Genomic DNA, 23,021 nt, shown 5'->3' with positions numbered 1-23,021 from the left:
TCTCCCCGCTGCCCCGGGCCCCGCACTCTCTCTCCCCGCTGCCCCGGGCCCCGCACTCTCTCTCCCCGCTGCCCCGGGCCCCGCACTCTCTCCCCCCGCTGCCCCGGGCCCCGCACCCTCTCTCCCCGCTGCCCCGGGCCCCACACTCCTTCTCCCCGCTGCCCCGCACTCCTCTCTCCCCGCTGCCCCGCACTCCTTCTCCTCGCTGCCGATCCAATCTTTGGCCGGAAGCAAGAAGGCGGGAGCAAGAAAGCGGAGCAAGATGGCGGAGGCAGGTTGCTAAAATGAGGCATAAAATCACCCATGAATCCGCCCATGAGCGTACCTCACTTTTGCGTGAGAGCAACCCATCTTGCTCTGCTATAGGATCTTTGCTTCAGACCTTCTTCAACCTTTCCCCTAATTGGCTCCGCTACCAAAAGAGGATGCGAGTGACATCGGGTCGGCGGCTGCGCGTTGCGCCGGTGTGAGGAGGGAAGGGTTTGGCTGTGACGCCGAGGCCGCCATATTAACCGTGAGACAGCAGCAGGGAAGCGACAGCAGTGCCACTTTGATTTGGATAAAGACCAACTGGAGATTAAAATGCTGGGCTCGTATGGGTATACGAGGAGCCTGGAGGAGTACCAGTACTCGGGACCAACGCAACACCGTTTCTCGCCCTACACCTTCAATGGAGGGTGAGTGCTGATCGCCAAAAGTCCTATAGCGAGCTTTGCTGATCACGCTGGGCCCTAGGCCGCTGTGGGCGGAGAGAAGGAGCAGCGGAGCGGGAGGGAGGGAGATGCGGAGAGGAAGGAGTGTGGGGATGGGATGGGGAGCGGAAGGGTGAAACGGGCAACTGCTCATGATCAGGAACCGAGCTCGATGTCGGTCTCTTTCCCCAGCTGCCCGACAACGGGACAGTCTGGAGTTACTGTGTAGGAAAGAACTGCAGATGTTGATTTAAATTGAAGATAGACACAAAATGCTGGAGTAAATCAGCGGGACATGGAGCGTCTCTTGAGAGAAGAAATGGGTGACGTTTCGGGTCGAGACCTTTCTTCTAACTGATGTTAGGGTAGTCATTACCGATTTAATAAAACCCGTTAAAGTAAAAAAAAATGAAAACCCACGTCGAATCGCAGAGTGCCGTGGTTTTCGGGCCTTGGGTGCTTTTTTCCCCCAGGACCCGATCAGTTTCGGATTTGCGCATTTGAAACCATTCTGCGCATCTCTGTGCCCACAGTTTTAAGGAGTTTCCATGCAATTCGCTATGTAGACATCGAAAATGTTTTTTTTTAAATATTTATAAATTGGAATTAGTCATTCTATCAGTTGAGTCTCTGCTGAACGATCCTCAACCCAATTACTCCACTCCAGTAAAATGTAAACGTGAAGAACTGCAGATGCTAGTTTGCAAAAACAGCACAAAAAGCTGGAGTAACACAGCGGGTCGAACAGCAACTCTGGAAAACAAAGATAGATTTGTATGTTTATCTGGGAAACCAGCATCTGCACTTCCTTGTTTCTACATTTTACTGCTCCACTTCAAAATCTCACGATATGCCTACTTTAAAGTAATTCTCTCTGAAATACCTAGCCATGTCTTCCAGAGATGCTCTGACCTGATTCACTCCAGCATTTTGTGTGTGTGTTTTTTTTTAACTTCACTCCAGTTTGTGGATATTAGCAATATGTTTGGCTTTGCTGACCATATGAGGGTAAATTGATTGATTTTTTAACTCATTGGTTCCATCATTTAGTCCCATTCATGTCATCCTGTACTTTGATTCAGTCATTTTGTAATATTAGAGTATGTTATAAAATCTAGAATCTGAGGGTTTTGTCCTTTTTGTTCTCAAATTCTGTTCATTCAAATAGTAATAAAGTTTGTCTTGATCATGTTATTTAATGCTAGACCCCATGATTGGTTTCTTAACTGGGTTTTAAGAGAACACTTTAGGTTTGGGAAATTGCATTGCCTCTGGTTGCAGCCTGTAATTAATTTGGTTCTACAATATGCCTTGTGTATTGTGAGTTCATGATGCAGGATACTAGTTGAGTACTATAGCTGCACTGAGGTTCTAATTGGATGGGTTCAATCTAAAGTTACATCTTTATTTGGAATGATGATCTTGACATTTGTGTCTGTTTATCCTTCACCCACCTTTTATTTTTCATCATTTCAGAACCGTGCTGGCTTTAGCTGGGGAAGATTTTTCGATTGTAGCTTCAGATACACGACTGAGCGAGGGTTATTCCATTCACAGCCGTGACTCGCCCAAGTGCTACAAATTGTGAGTTTAAAAACATGTATGTTAACTGGTATTTTACAGTGAACACTATTTTGTTTTTCTTAAGGATGTCTGTTTCTCAATCAATGGCTTTAGAGTATTTTTCAAATTGTGATGATGGGTTTATTTCAACATTATTGTGTAGTTAAAAAGTAAGCTAATGGACTCGGCAGATCAGGCAGCATATGTTCAATTCAATTCAACTTTATTGTCATTGCACAGGTAGAAGTATAGGTACAACGAAATGCAGTTTAGCGTCTGGTCATAGTCATAGTGCAAGATAGGAATGAAAAAAGAATACAGAAAAATACAGAACAAGCATACATTAGCGTAAGAAGAGTACTGGTTAACAATGTGGATGGAGAGACCAAAGATATCTAGCGACGGTACTCCGAGTTCAGCAATGTAAGTGTGTTGTTGAAAAAGCTGTTCCTCATCCTGCTAGTTCGAGACCTGAGGCTCCTGTACCGCCTCCCTGATGGGAGGAGGGCAAACAGTCCATGGTTAGGGTGAGAGTGGTCCTTGATGATCTTCCTGGCCCGTCTCAGACTGTTTTCGGTGGAGGGCATCCATGGCAGGGAGCGTGGCACCGATGATGTGCTGAGCGGTTTTCACCACCCGTTGTAGTGCCTTCCTATCCGCTGCGGTGCAACTGCTGTACCATACCGTGAAGCAGGTGGTCAGGATGCTTTCGATGGTACAGCAGTAAAAGTTGGTCAGGATCTGGGGGTACAGGTGAGCTTTCTTGAGCCACCTCAGGAAGTAAAGGCGCTGCTGCGCCTTTTTGATCAGTTTGGTGGTATTGGGGGACCAGGACAGATCCTCCGAGATGTGTACCCCGAGGAATTTGTAGTTGGAGACGCGCTCCACCTCAGTCCCGTTTATATGGATGGGGGTATGTCTGCCCCCTCTGTTCTTCCTGAAGTCAACAATAATTTCCTTCGTGGAGGGAAATGGATCAATGACATTTCAGTTCAGGGCCTTTCTGCCTGGTCTTGATGTCTCCTGACCTGAAATACCAAGAGCCAATTGCCCACCACAAATGCTGTCTTACCCACAGAGTTCCCCCTCATCAATTTCTCAATATTCCAACATCTGTATCATTGTGTAACTCATCTATTAACTGTTCTTATAGGTAAATGAACACATGTACTCAATTACTGCACTCTTCACCCTCCCCCAGGTAGCATTAGCTGATCAAAGGCAGTAAGAGCCAGGTTCAGCCATCTTGTATGTTCCATTAATTGGTTGACCACATTACAGCCCCTTTTAAGAAGAAAAAGAAAGCATATGTATGGTCACAAGGGAAAGTAAAATTAAGCCATTCGGCTCATCAGGTCTACTCTGCCATTCAATCATGGCTGATCTATCTCTCCCTCCTAACCCCATTCTCCTGCCTTCTCCCCATAACCTCTGACACCTGTACTAATCAAGAATCTTTATCAGTTTGAAGAAGGGTCTCGACCCGAAACGTCACCCATTACTTCTCTCAGATGCCTGTCCCGCTGAGTTACTCCATCTTTTTGTGTCTATCTTTGGTTTAAAGCAACATCTGCAGTTCCTTCTTGCACAAGAATCTAACTGCCTGCCTTAAATATATCCACTGATTCCACATTTTCACCACCCTTTGACTAAATACATTTCTCCTCATCTCCTTCCTAAAAGAACCTCTTTTAATTCTGAGGCTATGACCTCTAGTCCTAGACTTTCCCACTAATTGAAACATCCTCTCCACATCCCCTCTACCCAAGCCTTTCACTATTCTGTATGCTCCACACCCCAAAGACGTGCAGGTTCGTAGGTTAATTGGCTTTATAAAATTGTCAATTGTGTGTAAGACTCATAAGGCAGAAGCGCCTGTTTCCATGTTATATCGCTTAAATTATTGAGCTGCCAGAAGAGGCTCTATAAGTGGGTATAATTATGACTTTTTAAAAACATTTGGAAAAATATGAACACAGAGTGTTAAGAGCGCTATGTACTTATTACACTATTCTCTAAACTTCAGAGAGTACAGGCCCAGTGCTGACAAACGCTCATCATAGGTTAATCTACTCATTCCTGGGATAGTTCTTTCCAGACCCTCTCCAGAGCCAGCACATCCTTCAGATATTGTGCCCATAATTGCTCATTGTGGGGGTCCCTGGGGGTTAGGCTACTTCTTGGTTCACCCCCCTCGGCTCTTGAGGGACAGGGACGATTGCCTGGCTCGGGGTTTCCCGGGGGCTGCTCGCGGTCGTTCTGTGTGTTTGCCATGATTCATTAAACGACCTTAAGCAACTGCTTATCAAGAGGTTTGGCCTTGGTGAGTCTGAGCGGGCAGCTCGGATTCTCTGAATGGACGGCCTAGGTGGCCATCGGCCCTCTTGGAGGACGTGCTCGCCCTTATGGGTGGCCACGAACCTTTTTTTATTTAAATATGCTTACCTGCAGCAGCTCCCACCCGACATCCGCCTGCAGCTCGCCACTGATACCTTTGCTGACACGCAGGCGCTGGCTGAGCATGCCCACCAGCTGTGGATGTCCCGTCAGCAGGACCTGGAAGCGCTGGCCGTCCTGTTTGCGGCATCAGGAGGCGGGGCTGCTATTGACTGGGTCTCTGCTGCTCCCGGACGGCCCCCGCAGTGAACTCCGGCCGGCATTTCAGCGCAGGCACGTCTCTGCAGCATGGCCCGTCGGCAGTTAGATCCTATGGCAGCAGAGGTCGCCTAGTTTCAGCCCAGCCAACTTCACCTGCAGTTCCACCAAACGGCAGCAGAGGGAGTTGGTGCTATTATCACCGCCGCTGGGGAGCTGCAGTCGGGCAATGTCGCCCCCCCCCCCCCCCCTGTGCGTTCCCAGGAAACGGAGGAGCCGGTCGTCAGTGATTCCTTCGGCGGTCGGCCATATTCCTCGCGTCTTCGCCTGGGATCGCTGCACAGGGGTTCGATTTCTGTGTGGTGCGGAAGTGAGTGTTCTGCCTCCCTCCATTGCTGACATCCGTGTGGGCAAACACGGCCCCCTCCTCACCGCAGCGAAAGGGAGCGCTATTCACACCTACGGATTCATACCATCTCCCTCAACTTGGGCCACAGCTGCTTTTCGTGGAAGTTCGTCATCGCCGACGTTTCCCGGCCGCTGCTGGACGCCGACTTTCTTTGAGCCCATTCACTCCTCGTGGATGTCAAGCGGCGGCGCCTGGTGCACTCTGCCATGCTGAAGCCGGTCTTCCTCCGCGTTGGTGATCCCTGATGGTCCCCTGTTGTCCGTGGATGCGACTTTTGCGCGTATCCTGGCGGATTTTCCGGACATCCTCAAACCCCACTTCCGCTCCTCCGCCCCCAAGCACGGGGTGGAGCACCATATTCTGACTACTGGCCCGCCTGTATATGCCCGGGCGCGTCATCTCGCGCCGGACAAGCTCCGTCTAGTGTGGGAGGAGTTCCGCCTGATGGTACCTGGTGCGCCCCTCTGATAGTCCGTGAGCGTCACCGCTCCACATGGTCCCCAAGCGGGAGAGGGCTGGCACCCGTGTGGGGATTACCATCGCCTGAATGATGCGACCGTCGCCGACAGGTACCCGGTCCCGCACATTCGGGACTTCAATGCCCATCTGGCCGGAGCTTCGGTGTTCTCCAAGGTGGACCTCGTGCGATGGTACAACCTGATTCCGGTTCACCCCGATGATATCCTGAAGACGGCAATAATTACACTATTTGGACTATTTGCATTTTTGTGGATGCTGTTTGGGTTAAAGAACGCCACAAAGGCCTTCCAGCGGCTTATGTACTGTTTGTGCCGTGGCCTGGACTTTGTATTCGTCTACTTGGACGACGTACTCGTGGCCAGCCGTTTGCGGTAGGAGCACTGCATCCACCTCTGTCAGCTGTGTCAGCGCCTCAGTGACTGGGTTGGCTATCAACTTGTCCAAGTGTCATTTTGGCGTGTCGGCCATCGACTTCCTTGGCCACCACGTAACCACAAGGGGTGGTGCCGCTGCCAGCCAGGGTGGATGCTGTCCGCCGGTTCCCCCGTCCGACCACGGTTACGAACCTCCAGGAATTCGTGGGGATGGTTGCGTTTTATTACTGTTGCTTGCCAGCAGCGGCTGCAATCATGCGCCCGCTTTTCCACCTGATCGCTGGTTATTGCAAGGAGTTTGAGTGGTCCAAAGAAGCTGTGGCGGCGTTCGAGAGTGCTAAGGAGGCCCTGGCTGGGGCCACGATGCTCATCCATCCACAAGAGGATACCCTGACTGGCCCTGATGGTGAACGCTTCAGAGGAGGCAGTTGGGGCAGTGTCGGAGCAGTTCGTTGACGGAGTGGTGTTTGAGGTGCTCCACGGACTCATCCCTCCATCCGGGCGACAATGACCCTTGTAGCCTCCCGCTTCATGTGGCATGGGCTGTGCAAGGAGCCAAATAGCCACGGTGTGGCGACACACTCATATCCGTTGCAGGAGTTTGCCATCCCTTGGCAGTGGTTCGACCACATTCACGTGGACATCGTGGGGCAGCTGCCGTCGTCCCAAGGCATGACCTACCTTTTCACGGTAGTGGACCGCTTCACGCGGTGGCCTGAAGCCATTCCACTGGCTGATTCCTCAACGGCTGCTTGCGCTCCGGCCTTGGTGGTGCACTGGATCGCCTAGTTCGGGATGCTGCTGGACATAACATCCGACCGGGGGCCTCAGTTCACGTCGGAACTGTGGTCGGCTATGGCACGCCTCCTGGGAGTTTGTCTCGAGCACACGACGGCTTATCATCCGCAGGCGAACAGACTCGTGCGGCGGTTTCACCGCCAACGCAAGGTTGCTCAATGATCAGGATTTGGTGGACGCTCTGCCGTGGGTTTTGCTAGGGATCCGCACTGCACCCAAGGAGGACTTGGCCTCCTCCTCCGCTGAATTGGTATATGGGTCTCCGTTGACGGTGCCCGGGGAGTTCATCCCGCTGGCACGGGGCCAGGTGGAGCAGCCTTCGGCAGACGGTGGGCAAGCTGGCGCCTGTGCCCACGTTTCGTCATGGGTCCTTCCGTCTGCACGTTCCCTTTGCTCTGGAAGACTGCCAGTTTGTCTTCCTGCGCAGGGATACTCATCGGCCAACCCTCCAGCGGCCGTACGAGGGTCCTTTCCGGGTCCTGGGCCTTCTGGCAGGCAGTTTGGCCACTGCTACACCGGGTGGGCTTTAAACTGAATAAGGGGGGTGTGGTATTATGAATGGATAGTAGAGGATGGAGCTAAATGTGAAAGGTTTTCTTAAATGTTTGAGCGTAAGAGTGTGTAATCAAGTGAAAAATAAACAAGCAGGCTGACAAAACCAGGCAAAAATCAAAAAGGGCTCTTTTCAACATAATTGGTATAAGGGGTAAGAGTGTTGTAAAACCAAGCCTGAATGCATGGCTCGTCCACTTTCGTCCTGGACATGGGGGGGGGTCGGCGTGAGTGTTTCGGTTGCGCGGCTGAAGCCGGCGCATATTGACATTGATTGGCCGGTGCTGGTAGTGCGGCCCCGCAAGCGAGGGCGCCTTCCGTCTAGGATACCTCCTCCAGTGGCTACTCCATCCCCTGCATCTGTTGGTCGGTTGCCCGTTCCTGTGCTGGGCATGGTGCGCACCCGAGCTGGGCGTCTGGTCTTTTCCTGACCTCATCCAGGCTGCTATTTCAAATGCAGCCTTACCAGCACCTTATAGACCCTCAGCATTAGATCCCTGTTTTTGTATACAAGCGCTCTTGAAAGTAAGGTTTAGGAAGATGAAATCACTGGGGGTCTTTGAGGAATATAAAGCAGGAGAGAACTTGCAATTCCTGGGTCAAATGGACCTTGAATGCCCTGGGTATGATTGAAGAGGGGGGGGGGGGGGGGGGTAGAGAAATTAGTGTGGGGTGTGCTAATTTGCTTGGGGCCTTTGAGATCAAGCAGAGGGTGGTTGTGTCCTTTTGAAGAGCATTAAGGTGGATAAGTCAGGGTGACTACCTGAGGATTACATCTACCGGATGTGCGGCCAGCAGTCTCTACTGAGTGAGGGAACTGAAGTTGTGGCTGGACAACCAGTTGCCTAGCAGCGACGGAGGCAGGTTCAATCCTGGCTATGGAGCTTCTCCATTCCCGTGACCATGTGGGTTTTCACCCGGTGCTTTGGTTTCCTCCCACACCCCAGGTTTGTAGATTAATTGGCATATAAAATTGCTCATGTTGTGTAAGGCTAAAGGCCGAAGGGCATGTTTCCATGCTGTATTGCTTAAACTATTGAATTGCCAGTAAAGTACTCTCTAGAGTAAAATACTCTCTAGAATTTAGGAGATTGAGAGGGGATCTTATAGAAACTTACAAAATTCTTAAGGGGTTGGACAGGCTAGATGCAGGAAGATTGTTCCCGATGTTAGGGAAGTCCAGGACAAGGGGTCACAGCTTAAGGATAAGGGGGAAATCCTTTAAAAACGAGATGAGAAGAACTTTTTTCACACAGAGAGTGGTGAATCTCTGGAACTCTCTGCCACAGAGGGTAGTTGAGGCCAGTTCATTTGCTATATTTAAGAGGGAGTTAGATGTGGCCCTTGTGGCTAAGGGGATCAGGGGGTATGGAGAGAAGGCAGGTACGGGATACTGAGTTGGATGATCAGCCATGATCATATTGAATTGCGGTGCAGGCTCGAAGGGCCGAATGGCCTACTCCTGCACCTAATTCCTATGTTTCTATGTAAAGGTTACAGAAGTGGGTATAATTATGATTTTTTTTTTAAATTTACAGTAATGGCAATTTCAATCCTTTCTATTGTCATTGCTACACAGGCAGGGAGGAGTGACCATATGTATACAGTCGATAACAAAACAAATCTTCCATTCGTTATCTCCAGTTTTAATTGATTCTTTAATGAAGTTGTTGTAAAAACAAAGTGAACATACCAGATCCTCTTTATTTATTATACAAATTGTAGCTTTCCGTTCTTACTATCTGAACTGGTAAAAAACTGTATTCCTTCTCTCCCTTTCTGTCTCCAGTTGACCTGTGGTTTGCTAGTCTCATCCGATGTATGTCATGCCCATCTATGTATCAAAAGCCCATCCCCAAGCATACAAAACAATTATGCAAGAAATATCTGAACAATATATAAAATATACTAACAGTAACGAGCCTAAGCAAGGATGTCTCCTACAAAACCATTTGGAAACATATGAACACAGACGGTTAAGAGTGCTATTTACTTATTGCATGCAAATGGGATTGGCACAATATGCCAACTTGTTCAGCATCAATAAGGTGGGCCAAAGAGCCTGTTTCTGGGCTGTACAGCTCCATGACCCGAGTCTCCAGGGCCTGATGAGATCTATTCCAGCTTATTGAGAGAGGCAAGAGGAGATTGCTGGAGTCTAGACAGCTATCAGTGCATCCTTGCATATCACCGATGAGGTCCCTGAGGACTGGAGAGTAACAAATGTTTCTTTGTTTAAGGTCACAAACGGGGATGAGCCAGGAAATTTGACTGGTGAGCCTCATGTCAGTTGTAGTGAAGCTATTGAGAGGATTCTCATGATTAGAATTAACTGGTATTTGCAAGAGAATGGTATTATTAGGCAGTCAACATGGTTTTGTCTGGTAGACAAAAGTGCTGGAGAAACTCTGCGGGTGCAGCAGCATCTGTGGCGCGAAGGAAATAGGCAACGTTTCGGGCCGAAACCCTTCAGACTAATGGAGGGGGGGGGGGGGGGGGGGGAAGAAAGTGAAAAGGAGGAGGAGGAGCCTGAGGGCTGAGGGAGAGCCGGGAAGGAGAGGAGACCGCAAGGGCTAACGGAATTGGGAGAATTCAATGTTTATGCCACTAGGATGCAGACTGTCGAAGCGGAATATGAGGTGCTGTTCCTCCAATTTCCGGTGGTACTCACTCTGGCCATGGGGGAGGCCCAGGCCAGAGGTCGGATACGGAATGGGAGGGGGCGTTGAAGTGCTGAGCCACCGGGAGGTCAGGTTGGTGAATGCGGACCAAGCGGAGGTGTTCGGTGAAACGATCACCAAGCCTACGCTTGGTCTCCCCGATGTAGATCAGCTGACATCTAGAGCAGTGGATGCAATGCTTGAGGTTGGAGGAGATGCAGTTGAACCTCTCGCACCTGGAACGACTGCTTGGGTCCTTGAATGGAGTCATCGGGGGAGGTAAAACAACAAGTGTGGGGTAGGACAGTGTTTGTTGTCCATATGGACTTTAGTAAGGCATTCGACAAGATCAGGGATGGTGAACCTGTGGCCTTCTAAGCCATTAAGTGCGGCCGTTTGAATGAATCCAAATTTTGTAGAACATATCCTTTTATTTTTATTTATGTTTTTGTTCGTCTTATTATTTTTATTTTAATCTTAAAATGAACGTAGTTAAAATACCAAAGAGTAAAAGAAGATTCAATGAAATAATCCTCCCCGACTGTCGGCCCCAATTAAAATATTAGTAAGTCATGAGGGCTATTTTAACACCTGTTATGCTCATGATTTAGTTCTAATGCGATACTAGAATGTACGTTAACTTTTACGTGCATGGTAAAATGCTTTCTTGCTTTTCAACCACTTATTGCTGCAAATCTACATTCTCCTACCTAACCCAAATCAAGATGCCCTTAAGGTCACAAATGACGGATACCCATCTCGAAGATCAGCTGAAACTGCGTACCTCCATGCTGCGACCAAATATTCAAATGCTTTCCCACAAAAAGCAGTCACACCAAAGTCATTAAAAGAATTAACAATTTTTTTTCATTTTCTAAGTTTCTATGTACTAAGTTAGTACGTAGTTAGATTTTTACAAAATAATGTACATTTTGAAGTGTATCTAATTGAAGTTTCTTGGATGCGGCCTTATTAGATTACAGCTAACTTAATGCGGCATTCCAACATGACAAGGTTCCCCACCCCAGGACAAGATCTTTCATAGAAAGCTGATTCAAAAGATTAGGATGCATGGGATTCACAATGACTTGGTAGCTTGGGTTCTGAAGTAAGATAGAGGGTATTGGTGAAAATATTTTCTGGCTGGAGGTCTGTGATCAGTGGTGTTCTGAGGGGACCTCTATTAGACATATGTGTATGGCCGGTTAGTAATCTTGCAGACAACAGAAAATTGGTGGAATTGTGGACAGTAATGGCAGCTGTTAACATGTACCACAGGATATAGATCTGTTACAGCTATGAGTGGCGCGATGACAGACTCGGTGGGACAGTGTGAGGTGTTGCACCATGGGAGATCAAATGTAAGGGGAAAGTATATAGTTAATGGTAGGGTCCTTGCACTGAAGTACAGGGGATTTTGGGGTCCAAGTCCATAGCTTCCTGAAAGTTGCAATACATGTAGATAGATTGATATGGGAGACGTATTGTATGATGCCTTCATCAGTTGGAGCATTAAATATAAGAAGGAAGTCATGTTTACAAAACTTGGTTAGCTGCATTTGAATTGTTATGTGTAATTCTGGTAGTGCCATTACAGGCTGTCCACATCTTTTTTTTTGCAGTCAGAATCTTTTTTCCCCTCGGAGTGGAATTGACAGGGCATATCTTTAAGGTGAGAGGGGCATATCTTTAAGGTGAGAGGGGACAAGTTCAAAGAGATGTGCAGGGCAAGTATTTTACATTGTTGGGTGCCTGGAACATGCTGCTAAGTGTGGAATAGAAACGGATGCAATTGTGGCATTTAAAGGGATTTTAGCTCGGCACTGAAGCAGTTTATGGATGGATATGGCGTATTTGCAGGCAGAAGAGATTAGTTTAATTTGGCATGATGTTGGTTTGAATCATTGGACCAGAGTAATAGTTCTGTCACTGTCATTGGTTCAACTTTATCGTTATGCTATGAAGATAATCCATGGGCTAGAATTGTGCTCTGCACTCGGGTAATGAGAAGGCAAGAACCGTACAGGACGAGTTGAACATAAGTCACAATGTTTGAATTGGTTTCTTGCCTCCTCGGGCCTGTGCAAAACGGTTTGTTCTTTGTAAGCCTGTGGATCTAATGTTGAAGTATATTCAGGAGCTAAAACATGATGGAGACTGTTTGGGCCCATTAAGTCTACTTCACCATTCAATCATGGCTGATCTATCGCTCCCTCGTATTCTCCTGTCTTCTCCCCATAACCTCTAACACGTATTAATTGACAGTTAATTGTATATAACTATAACATTGTCCCCAGTGTGTGTAGGGTAGTGTTACTTTGTACGGATCGCTGGTGCTTGCGGAAGCGACGGGCCAAAGGGTCTGTTTCTGCACTGTATCTAAATTGGTGTACTAAGCACTCCCTGAATTTGTTCTCTGTTCAATTAATTGCATGAGAATGGCATAATTATCACTAATTCTTTTAAATAATTTGTGATTAGGACGGATCACACAGTGATTGGATGTACTGGATTCCATGGCGATTGTCTTACACTGACAAAAATCATTGATGCAAGATTAAAGGTATTTGCAGTCATAAAATTAAATGCTGTTTATTCGTGAGACTGTCTTAGGTTGCATGTAAGAAATCATCACGGTATACTTTTAACTGATGTATATTTCCTTGGTATAAACGTAGAGATGAAAATTTATAAATCAAGGATAGATCATCTCCCATTTTCGCCTCAGTTGCAATGACAAGTATGCCCTTATCGGGTGTAACATGCTTAATTACATTGTATATTTCCTTCTACTTTGCTGATCTATATTTGAATCAAGACCTCTGAAGTGTATTCTCTCTGGAAAAGTGTCCTTCAAACACCTCAACCTACCTGGTCACTCAAGTGTCAAAATAGTAATAGCTGTGCTGTAAACGCAAAGATCTTTGAAACAGGATTGATTCCTACAACATTTAGATTCAGATTCAACTTTAATTGTCATTGTCGGTGAACAGTACAGAGACAACGAAATGCAGTTAGCATCTCCCTCGAAGAGCGACATAGAATATGATTTCAATAAATAAATCTATTTACATGTATACAGACATAGTGTTTTTCCTGGGAGGAGTGGGAGGAGTGTCCGGGGGGGGGGGGGGGGGGGGGGGGGGGGGGGGGGGGGGGGGGGGGGGGGGGGGGGGGTGATTGGCAGTCACCGAGGTACATTGTTGAGTAGTGTGACCGCCGCAGGGAAGAAACTGTTCCTGGACCGGCAACGGAGAGACCTGTGGCGCCTCCTGGATGCCGGGAGGGTAAACAATCCATGGTTGGGGTGAGAGCAGTACTTTGCGATGCTGAGCGCCCTCCGCACACAACGCTTGCTTTGGACAGACTCAATGGAGGGGAGCGAGGAACCGGTGATTCGTTGGGCAATTTAAAGATGGGTACTGGAAATCTACCATATAATTTCTGTTTTCAGCCCCAAAGTTTTTGTATATTGGTTACTGTTTCTATGTTCTTGATTTTCAGATGTATAAACATTCAAATAATAAGACAATGACAAGTGGAGCAATAGCAGCAATGCTTTCCACCATTCTGTACTCTCGAAGGTTTTTTCCTTACTATGTTTACAATATCATCGGTGGCCTTGATGAAGAAGGTGAGCTTTCAACGGTAGTTGTACTGTAACGTCCATTTACTTTCTCGTCATCCAGGCATTTCACATGGTAACATGGTGCCCTGCTCCAATGCAGTACATACTTTGGCTGTGCATTAACTTCTTAAACCCTCAACTACTTGTTCTCCTGAGTATCTTCCTCCTTTTGGACACTTCTCAAGCTTAACAACTACTCTAATCCTCAGTAAGTAAAACATCAAAAATTGCAGACAGAGTAAATATGAAGGGAATACCGAAAATACTGGAAATACTTGGGTCAGGAAGCATCTGTGGAAAGAGAAGTGTTAATGTTTCTGGGTCTGGACCTTTCCTTTGTACTGGGAAAGAGAGAAAACATGTTAGTTGTGGGTAGCAGAGAATGAGGGGAAGAATGAGTAGAACGAAGGGAATATCTCTGAAAGGGTGAGACTAGGTGATCTAATGTGGCAGTTGTTCGGTTTAGCCTCTTTGTTTGTGCAATGTATTGCTTACTGGTGAGGCTGTGGCACATTGCCAGTAGGCCAGACTTTACATAAAGCACAGAGGAAAACCTGAGCAAAACGGTGATGTGCAGAAATTGCCAGTCTAGATACAGGCAGAAAGAATTAGTTACGGCTAGTTGGAGTATTTGATGTTGAGTCCAGCTATTTGAGCAGGCTATGAGGGCGGGGTAGTGAATTAATGTGACGGTCAATTGGATGGTGTGCATATCCCCATGACCTCAAGAAGAGTAAAGGTTGGACACTAAATATTGGCTTTGCCAACAATGGTCAGATCTCATCAGGGAATGTAACTGCAGCTGACATAAGCATTTGACTAGCAAGAGGTTCGTCAATGCCTGGGCCTTTTGTTTACTGTTTTAGTTCGTAGTCATTAACATTAACTTATTTATTTAGATTATTGACATTTTAGCAAAGTTTACAATCTAAGGAAAATGGTAACTGAACAAGCCACGAAATGCAGTGTGTAAATAGACAAGAGGTGCAGGAGTAGGCCTTTCGAGCCAGCACCGCCATTCAATGTGATCATGGTTGATCATCCCCAATTAGTGCCCCTTTCCTGCCTTCTCCCCATATCCCCTGACGGCTTTCTTTAAGAGCCCTATCTAATTCTCTCTTGAAAGTATCTAGAGAACCGGCTTCCACCGCCCTCTGAGGCGGAGAATTCCACAGACTCACAACTCTCTGTGTGAAAAAGTGTTTCCTCCTCTCCGTTCTAAATGGCTTACCCCTTATTCTTACACTGTGGCTGCTGGTTCTGGACTCCCTGATCATCGGGAACATGTTTCCTGCCTCTAGTGTGTCCTTTAATAATCTTATATGCTTCAATAAGATTGCCTCTCATCCTTCTAAACTCCAGTATACAAGCCCATCTGGTCCATTCTCTCAGCATATGACAGTCCTGCCATCTTGGAATTAGCTTTGTAAACTTATGTTGCACTCCCTCAATATGAACAGAAAGGGTGAAGTTTCTGGTATAAACCTATAATGTATATGTCCAACCTCTATGTTGGGTTATTTGAACTGCCAGTTTTGCCTCACTGGGTCATGCTAGCCATTTGGTACTGACAGTACAATCCAGGCTTCAAACCTCGGAACATTTCACTGCTACGTTGCTTTTTGTGTGATTGAGGCCTTATTTGTTGCCTCCCTTAAGAACTGAGCAGTCAGCAGACATGGATGAATTTATTTGGATATTACTTTGAGAACACTGTTTATGGACTTGAAACTAGAATTCAATTTGAACTTTTCATTTGTATTGGAATGTTTTAGGAAGCCAGATCAATTTGATCAAATATAAAAGCACTTGCCAGTGCACTGAAAATAAAGGTAAAAATGGATCGATTAAAGCAGATGGTAATCATGTGTTGCACTCTTTTAATGCAGGGAAGGGTGCGGTTTACAGCTTTGATCCTGTGGGATCCTATCAGCGAGATGCTTACAAAGCTGGCGGCTCGGCCAGTGCCATGCTGCAGCCGCTTCTAGACAACCAGGTAATACCTTTTCACTCGTTGTCTCTAACAACATTTGTAAAGAATAGAATGCGAGTATGTCTGGGATGTGTGAGCCAGTCTGCAGTCTTGATTAATGGAATAGTGATTTGTCAATCTATAATGAAAGGGCATGAAAATAGAAAGATTAAACGAGAACTTACCGTTTGAAGTTTGATCTTTATTTTATGAAAAGTTGGAGTGAGATACTACGTGAAGAACTCGCCAGCCCGTATGTGCATCAATCTTCTGAGCTACTGTATGAAACCACAGTCCACTTGAACCAGATTCAAGCTATAGAAAGATTAATAACCCTTGACATATCGAATGAAATTCAGGGTTGGGAGTGGAGAGCACGTTGTCTCTCACTCCAACCTCTCATAAAATAAAGATCAAGTTTCAAATGGTAAGTTCTCGTTTAATCTTTCTATCGAAGTCTTGTGATGAGACTACGTGAAGCCTTTGAAGCTGGTTTCATGCAGTAAACCAATCTATGTGAACACACTACACGGATAAACCATAAATGGTAGAAAAGACATTGGCCATTAACACATTATGCTAACTTTACATACATGTACATTGCCCTTAACTGGACCACAGTCCCATTAGCCTTGGAGTTATAAACAAACCGCTCATGTAACACTGTCCAGAATTCTATCTGTAATCGTCCAGATCTGTTAAGCGGTTTATTATAAACTTCCGAAAGTGCATTCATCTGACCCTCCTGCTGTTGCAAGAATGTAATCAAGAGGAACATCCATTCTATTGGCTGCCGACGTGCCAGCAGCCCTGGTAGAGTGTGACTTGAAAATATTTTGTGTTCACTCCTGCTTTCAACAGCGTATATTCTATCCATCTTGAAATAATTTGCACCAACACTCTCTTGTGAGACTTTTTTATAGCTATGAGGAAAGCTTTTCCTTCATCTCTTAGTAACCTCACTGTACCTTTTCACATAATTAACACCCACAATCTCCGATCTGGTGGGTATGTTGCCACCTCCAACTTTTACCCAACCGTGCCTGCTCTGCTTTATGAATTCGTTCCCATAATGACGATATGACCGAGTTATCCAGACGGAGATTGTGTAAAGACTGAGCTCTTCTTGCTGAAATAAGTGGCATAAGCATGACTAACTTATGAGTAGCTGCTCCAACATTAGGGATGCAGCTGGTGCCAATTTGTGTAAAAAATATAATGCTGATTACGCATTTCACCCAACTTGATATCTAGGCTTTAGAGGGTTCATATTAAAGACACCTTCCATAAACATCAGTGGGTGAGAGCCAATCGTTTTTTGTCCCACTCCAAGCACTAGATACGATGATAAGGCACTGCAAGCAGTGTTCATTGCACAATAAATTAGTCGCTTCTCATAAAACCAAACTAACAGAAACCCCCAAACCTCTGCTACTTCTGCTTTAAAGTAGCTCACATGTGTCTCTTCACAAAACTTTCCCCCTGTTTTATGTAGGTAGCATACTGCTTTTGTGTGCCATCTTGCCAAGCTGCAGTGATCACACCAACTGTCCTGGATAGTCCTATAAGCCCGAAGGGTCTCTTCAAATCCTGCAAATTAATAAATCAATACAATCATGCAGTGGATGCGGTGCACGAGTGATAGGTTGAACTAACCACTGTTCGTGTCTGTGAGCAAATATAGGAGCTTCTTTCAGCAGACCTTTTTACAATGGAAACCATAGTTGAGTAGGCCAATTTGGCACTACTATAATTCATGTTGCGTCGTCTTGAATTATCTTTTGGAGGCATCTTCCGATAAGGCAGAATGAAGAATTTCTTGTCCTGGTGTCTGCTTTAATTTTGTACCTACATGGCAGATGTACAGCTGCCACCCATATTTTCCTCTTGTATACAGCGCCCAAATAGACTTTGCTAGTGCATCACATCTTGAGACTTACAGGTCCCATATGGTTAACATGCGCTGCTGCTGTTGTATTGTCCCGATGTAGTCTAATTTGCATATCATGGTCATTCCCACTATATGTTCTCAATGTCTGGAATGCCGTTAGCATTTCCAAATAGTTGATGCTATATTTTATGGCCATGTCTCAAGTCCGCTTCATTCCACCTGCCACCACAACTAGTATAGATGTCAGTTACACCCCAGCTGTGTGTACCTTGTGTGTGCTCAATTCCCCACTGGTATTTGGATATCGACTGTCATCAGCCTCGTACATCTATCAAAATGTCCCATATTCAACTTTAGGGCAAGAACCTTCTCACGATCCAGGCCTCTAAAATGCATGGCCCCATAGCTGGGAAGGCAGCTACCAGCTTGCCTATCACCCTCGCAACCTGTCGTATTGTAGACTTCTTATTCTTAAGTAAGCCTATGCATGCATCTCCAAAATTCTGTTTCTTATCTGTAGGTAGGGTCACAGACTATCTGAAGAGTTTATGCCAAAAGCTTGGATATGCGATAGTTTTTGCTTTCATGGATGAATAACAAATCCTAGATCTTCTAGGAATGTCTAGGTTGCTAAAACAGCTATCTTTGTGTCATATCATCTTTCCCATGATGAGCGGGGCAACTATTTCCTGTCACTCTCGTATTGGTACCGGAAAGAATGCATCTTTGAGATAGATTGAGACCATAAAGCAATCCTCAATTAGCAGGTTTACTGAATGAAAAATCCATTCTAAAAGGGTTATATTCCAAGCCCATGTTCAGACTAGCCAAATCAAGAATGATTCGGTATATTCCATCTTCCTTAGACTTTGTGAAGATGTTGGAAATATATTCATCTTGTTCATGAGCAATCTCCTCAATCGTATCCTTTTTTTGTGATTTCACTACCTCTACTTGGATAGCTATATATTCCTCTTTAGACCAATTGCAAAGGAATTTGGGCTTTTCTTGCCGTGGAGGAAACCGATCAGGCAGAAAGTCAGATTTATAACCATTTATGGCTAGTTAAATGAAAGGGTCAATGGTTATCTTTTCCCACTTACTTTTGAAAAGCCTCAATATACCTCCAACTTCCGTACATTTCATGCAGCTGTAGGAATAATACTCACCTCAACAGGATTAGGTGGTTGATTGACAGCATCTGCTGACACTAATTTTTGTTCTGTCCCTTTCCTCTGGCTCTGACATCGTGGCCTGAGACTGAGTGTGTGGCACGCGCTGTATCCATGGTGAGCGCTGTGAACCTGCACCTAAAAATGGCCTCTGGCTCTGTCTTAGTTGTGTAGGCCTGGTGCTCAAACCAGCCTCAATACAGCGGTTTCAGCCACAAACTTGGTGGGGGTGATATCCTATCACAGCAGTGCTAAGGTGTCTTGCTGCACTTCAGAACGTTGTGTTCCATCCACCGACCTCGCAAACACTGAAATCCCTCTAGTGAGAGGTCTTCGAACTCTCTGAGGCTTTAAATCTTAAGATTTCATTTAGCCAATCAGAATGTCAGAGATAGTGATGTTAACCTTCGGTACATCACGCGTCTGGCAGCTATCATGATTAACATACTTTCCAGCATTGTCCAGCATGTTCTCCTTCAGCTGGTATGAAGTCAAGTATATAATGCTACTCCATTGCCAGAGTGATAGACCTCTGACCGACATACACTACAAACCCACTGACTCACATGGCTATCTGGACTACACGTCTTCCCACCCTGCCACCTGTAAGGACTCCATCCCCTACTCCCAATTCCTCTGCCTACGCCACATCTGCTCCCAGGATGAGACGTTCCACACCAGGGCATCGGAAATGTCCTCGCTCTTCAGGGAACGGGGATTCCCCTCCTCCACCATAGATGAGGCTCGCACCAGGGTCTCTTCCATACCCCGCAACACTGCTCTCTCTCCCCATACCTGCACTCGCAACAAGGTGCGACAAAGGTTCACCTGTATCTCCTCCAACCTCATCTACTGCATCCGCTGCTCTAGATGCCAGCTGATTTACATCGGTGAGGCTAAGCGGAGGTTGGGCGATTGTTTCGCCGAACATCTCCGCCACGTCCGCAAGAACCTACCTGAATTCCCGGTGGCTCAGCACTTCAACTCCCCCCTCCCAATCCCAATCCGACCTCTGTCCTGGGTCTCCTCCATTGCCAGTGAGCAACACCGGAAATTGGAGGAAGTATTCCGCCTGGGTAGCCTGCGTCTGGGGGGCATGAACATTGAATTCTCCCAATTTTGCTAGCCCTTGCTATCTCCTCCCCTTCCTTAACCCTCGAGCTGTCTCCTCCCATCCCCCCCCCCCCCCCCCCCCGCCCTCTGGCTCCTCCTCCTCCCTTTTTCCTTGGTTCACCTATCCGTGAAGGAATGGCGAATTTTGATCACGAGTGCTGGCAGCTCTTTTTTAGTCGAGAGCTGAAAGGTATTATCCATTTGTTCAAGGAATCCTCAAACTCCCAGCCTCTAAGCGGGAGATATCCTCAGATATCTAAATTGAACTGCCTGTATCAGTGCAGTACACCTCCCCATCACCAGCATCTCACTAAGTTATCCCCACTGTTATGAGTCGACTGTTAACGTCAACCTTGGATGTTCATGCAGTGCCTCCCTGGCCAGTATTGCCCTTTTGGACAGCCAATTGCGACTTGGTCTTCCCCGTGGCCGGGGTCGTCAAGCTGTTCCTTTTCGAAGCTTTCGCGGAGGTTGCTGTGCAGGCCACCCTGCCAGCGTCTCCAAGCCCGGGATCGACAAGCTGCTCCTTTTTGGAGCTTTCGCAGAGGTTGCTGTGCAGGCCACCCTGCCAGCGTCTCCGAGCCCGGGGTCGTTAAGCTGCTCCTTTTCGGAGCATTTGCGGAGGTTGTTGTGCAGACCCTACCTGCCCGCATCTCCGAGCCTGGGTCGACAAGCTGCTCCTTTTTGGGGCTTTCGTGGAGGTTACTTGTGCAGGCCGCGCTTGTTCACGTCTCTGAGCCTGGTTCGACAAGTTGCTCCCTTTCTGAGCTATTAGCGTAGGTTGCTGTGCAGGTCGCGTCTGCCAGCTACTCCGAGACCGGGGTGGGCCACCTGCTCCCATTTAGCAGTGGTTGCTGTGCAGGCCGTGCCTGTCAGCATCTCCAAGCCCGCTGTTAGCATCTCTGAGCTCGATAGCAACCTCTTTCGTTGCCATCATTCCCCGCTGAATTTTCAGCGGCACATCTCTTCTTGTTACTTGGTTTGGCCATTTTTGGAAATCAAACCCGCCCGCGTTGAAACAAGAACCGTTCCTGCAAAAAAAACCTTTCCTTCACAGTTAAATCTCTGGTGGAGCATTTCCGAATGTATTCGTATCTCGCGCAATGTGACAACGTATTAATGCGCTGGCGGGTTCTTCACGTAGTCTCGTCACAAGACTTCAAAATAAAACAATTTTCCATTAAGTTTTTTTCCTTTTATCTTTTTTTTTTTCTTTAAATTAAATCTTGCATGTACTATTGTTAATGAATTTAAAACTACTGGTTAAACATGATGAATGTTTGGAAGTAGCACTAATTTTCTGCATTTTCTTTACCAGATTGGTTTCAAGAACATGGAGTCGGTAGAACATCTTCCCCTCACGCTAGAAAAAGCAACACAGCTAATTAAAGATGTTTTCATCTCTGCAGCTGAGAGAGACGTTTATACTGGTGACTGTCTAAAGATCTGCTTCATTACAAAAGACGGAATCAGAGAGGAGTCGCTGCCTCTTCGGAAGGATTAACACCAACAGCCCTGGCCATTCAGGATAGCATAGCTGATTTTAGTAATTCATGTCAATAATGCTTCTGAGTGTACCTGCATCTCATCATCCAGGCATTTATTTTCTAATCCTATTCCATTTCTGTCCTAATCGCAAATTATTAAAAGGTATTAGTGATAATTATACCATTCTGATGCACTTAATTGAACAATCACTGAGAACAAATCCAGGGAGAGATTAGTGCATTGGTTGACTAGAAGTTTAGAAACGGTATCCATTACGTTTTACAGTTGAATAAACTTCAATATTAGAGCCACAGAATAGCTACTTGGCCCAACATTTAATGGTGACAAGTGGAAGGAGGACTTTATGAAGAAATAACTGTTTTGCACAGGTCCAAGGAGACAAGAAAACAATTCAAACATTGACTTATGTTTGATATAAATATAGTTGGGTGAAGGCCCTGTTCCTGTGCTGTACTGTTCTTACCTTCTCATTGCCTGAGAGTACAGAACTCAGTTCTAGCCCATGGATTATCTTGAAAGCGTAATGATAGAGAGTTGAATCCGTGACAACTATTGCTCTGCTCACAAGGATTAAACCAAATTATCTAACACCATGTCGGAGACCATAGAACAGTATGGAACAGGATCTTCAGCCCACATCTGAATTCAAGATCATGCCAAATTAAACAAATTTCTTCTGCCTGCACATACTCCATATGCCTCCATAAACTGCATCAGTGCCTATCTAAAACTCATTTAAATGCCACAATTGCACCTGCTTCTATTTCACACTTGGCAGTGTGTTCCAGGCACCCAACCGTGTAAAATACTTGCCCTCCATATCTCTTTGAACTTGTCCCTGCTCACATTGAAGATATGCCCTGCCATTTCCACTGTGAGCAAAAATGATTCTGGCTTTATCCTATCAATGCTTGCAATTTTAGAAAGTATCATATCTTCCCTCATCCTACAGCACTCCAAGTTGGAAAACAATCTAAGTTGATATCCTCTAATTCATGCTGCATTCTGGTAAACTACTTTTGCACCCTCTCCAAAGCCTCCACATCCTTCATGTAATGGTGCTACCAGAATTGCACATTATATTTCAAATGTGGGTAACCAAAGTTTTGTACACTTATATTCTTATATTCAATTCCCCAACCGATGAAGGTATCATACAATATGTGTCCTTTATCATTCTAGCTGCATGTATTGCAACTTTCAGCAAGCTATGGACCCCGAAATCCCTTGTACTTCAGTACAAGGGCCCTGCCATTAACTATACTTTCGCCTTGCATTTGACCTCCCATGGTGTAATACCGCACAAGTTCCCACTCCGTCTGTCATCTCTCTACTCGTAGTGAGAGATCAATATCCTGTGGTACATGTTAACAGCTACCTTTACTGTCCACAATTCTACCAATTTTCTGTTGTCTGCAAGATTACTAACCAACAGCCACATTTGTCTAAAGGAGGTCTCTACAGAACACCACTGGACACAGACCTCCAGCCAAAACAACATATTTTCACCAATACCCTCTAACTTCAGAATCCAAGCTATCAAGACATTGTGAATCCCATGCATCCTAATATTTTGGATCAGCCTACTATGAAGGGTCTTGTCAAATGCCTTA

General features: G+C 46.2%; 1 protein-coding gene across 1 annotated transcript; it reads left to right on the top strand.

The window, feature by feature from the left end:
- The first annotated feature begins 457 nt into the window (after window positions 1–457).
- psmb1 (proteasome 20S subunit beta 1) lies at window positions 458–21,565 on the top strand. The gene is made up of 6 exons (XM_055639256.1): window positions 458–677; window positions 2,169–2,276; window positions 12,605–12,686; window positions 13,628–13,757; window positions 15,641–15,747; window positions 21,218–21,565. The coding sequence occupies exons 1-6, from the start codon at window positions 583–585 to the stop codon at window positions 21,401–21,403; spliced, it is 708 nt and encodes a 235-aa protein (XP_055495231.1). The 5' UTR covers window positions 458–582; the 3' UTR covers window positions 21,404–21,565.
- Window positions 21,566–23,021: the final 1,456 nt, after the last annotated feature.

Source organism: Leucoraja erinacea, chromosome 8 (genome assembly GCF_028641065.1).
Source record: "Leucoraja erinacea ecotype New England chromosome 8, Leri_hhj_1, whole genome shotgun sequence".
NCBI lineage: Eukaryota > Metazoa > Chordata > Chondrichthyes > Rajiformes > Rajidae > Leucoraja > Leucoraja erinaceus.
The sequence above is the reverse complement of the archived record's forward strand: the minus strand, read 5'-3'. Positions and strand labels throughout refer to the sequence as shown.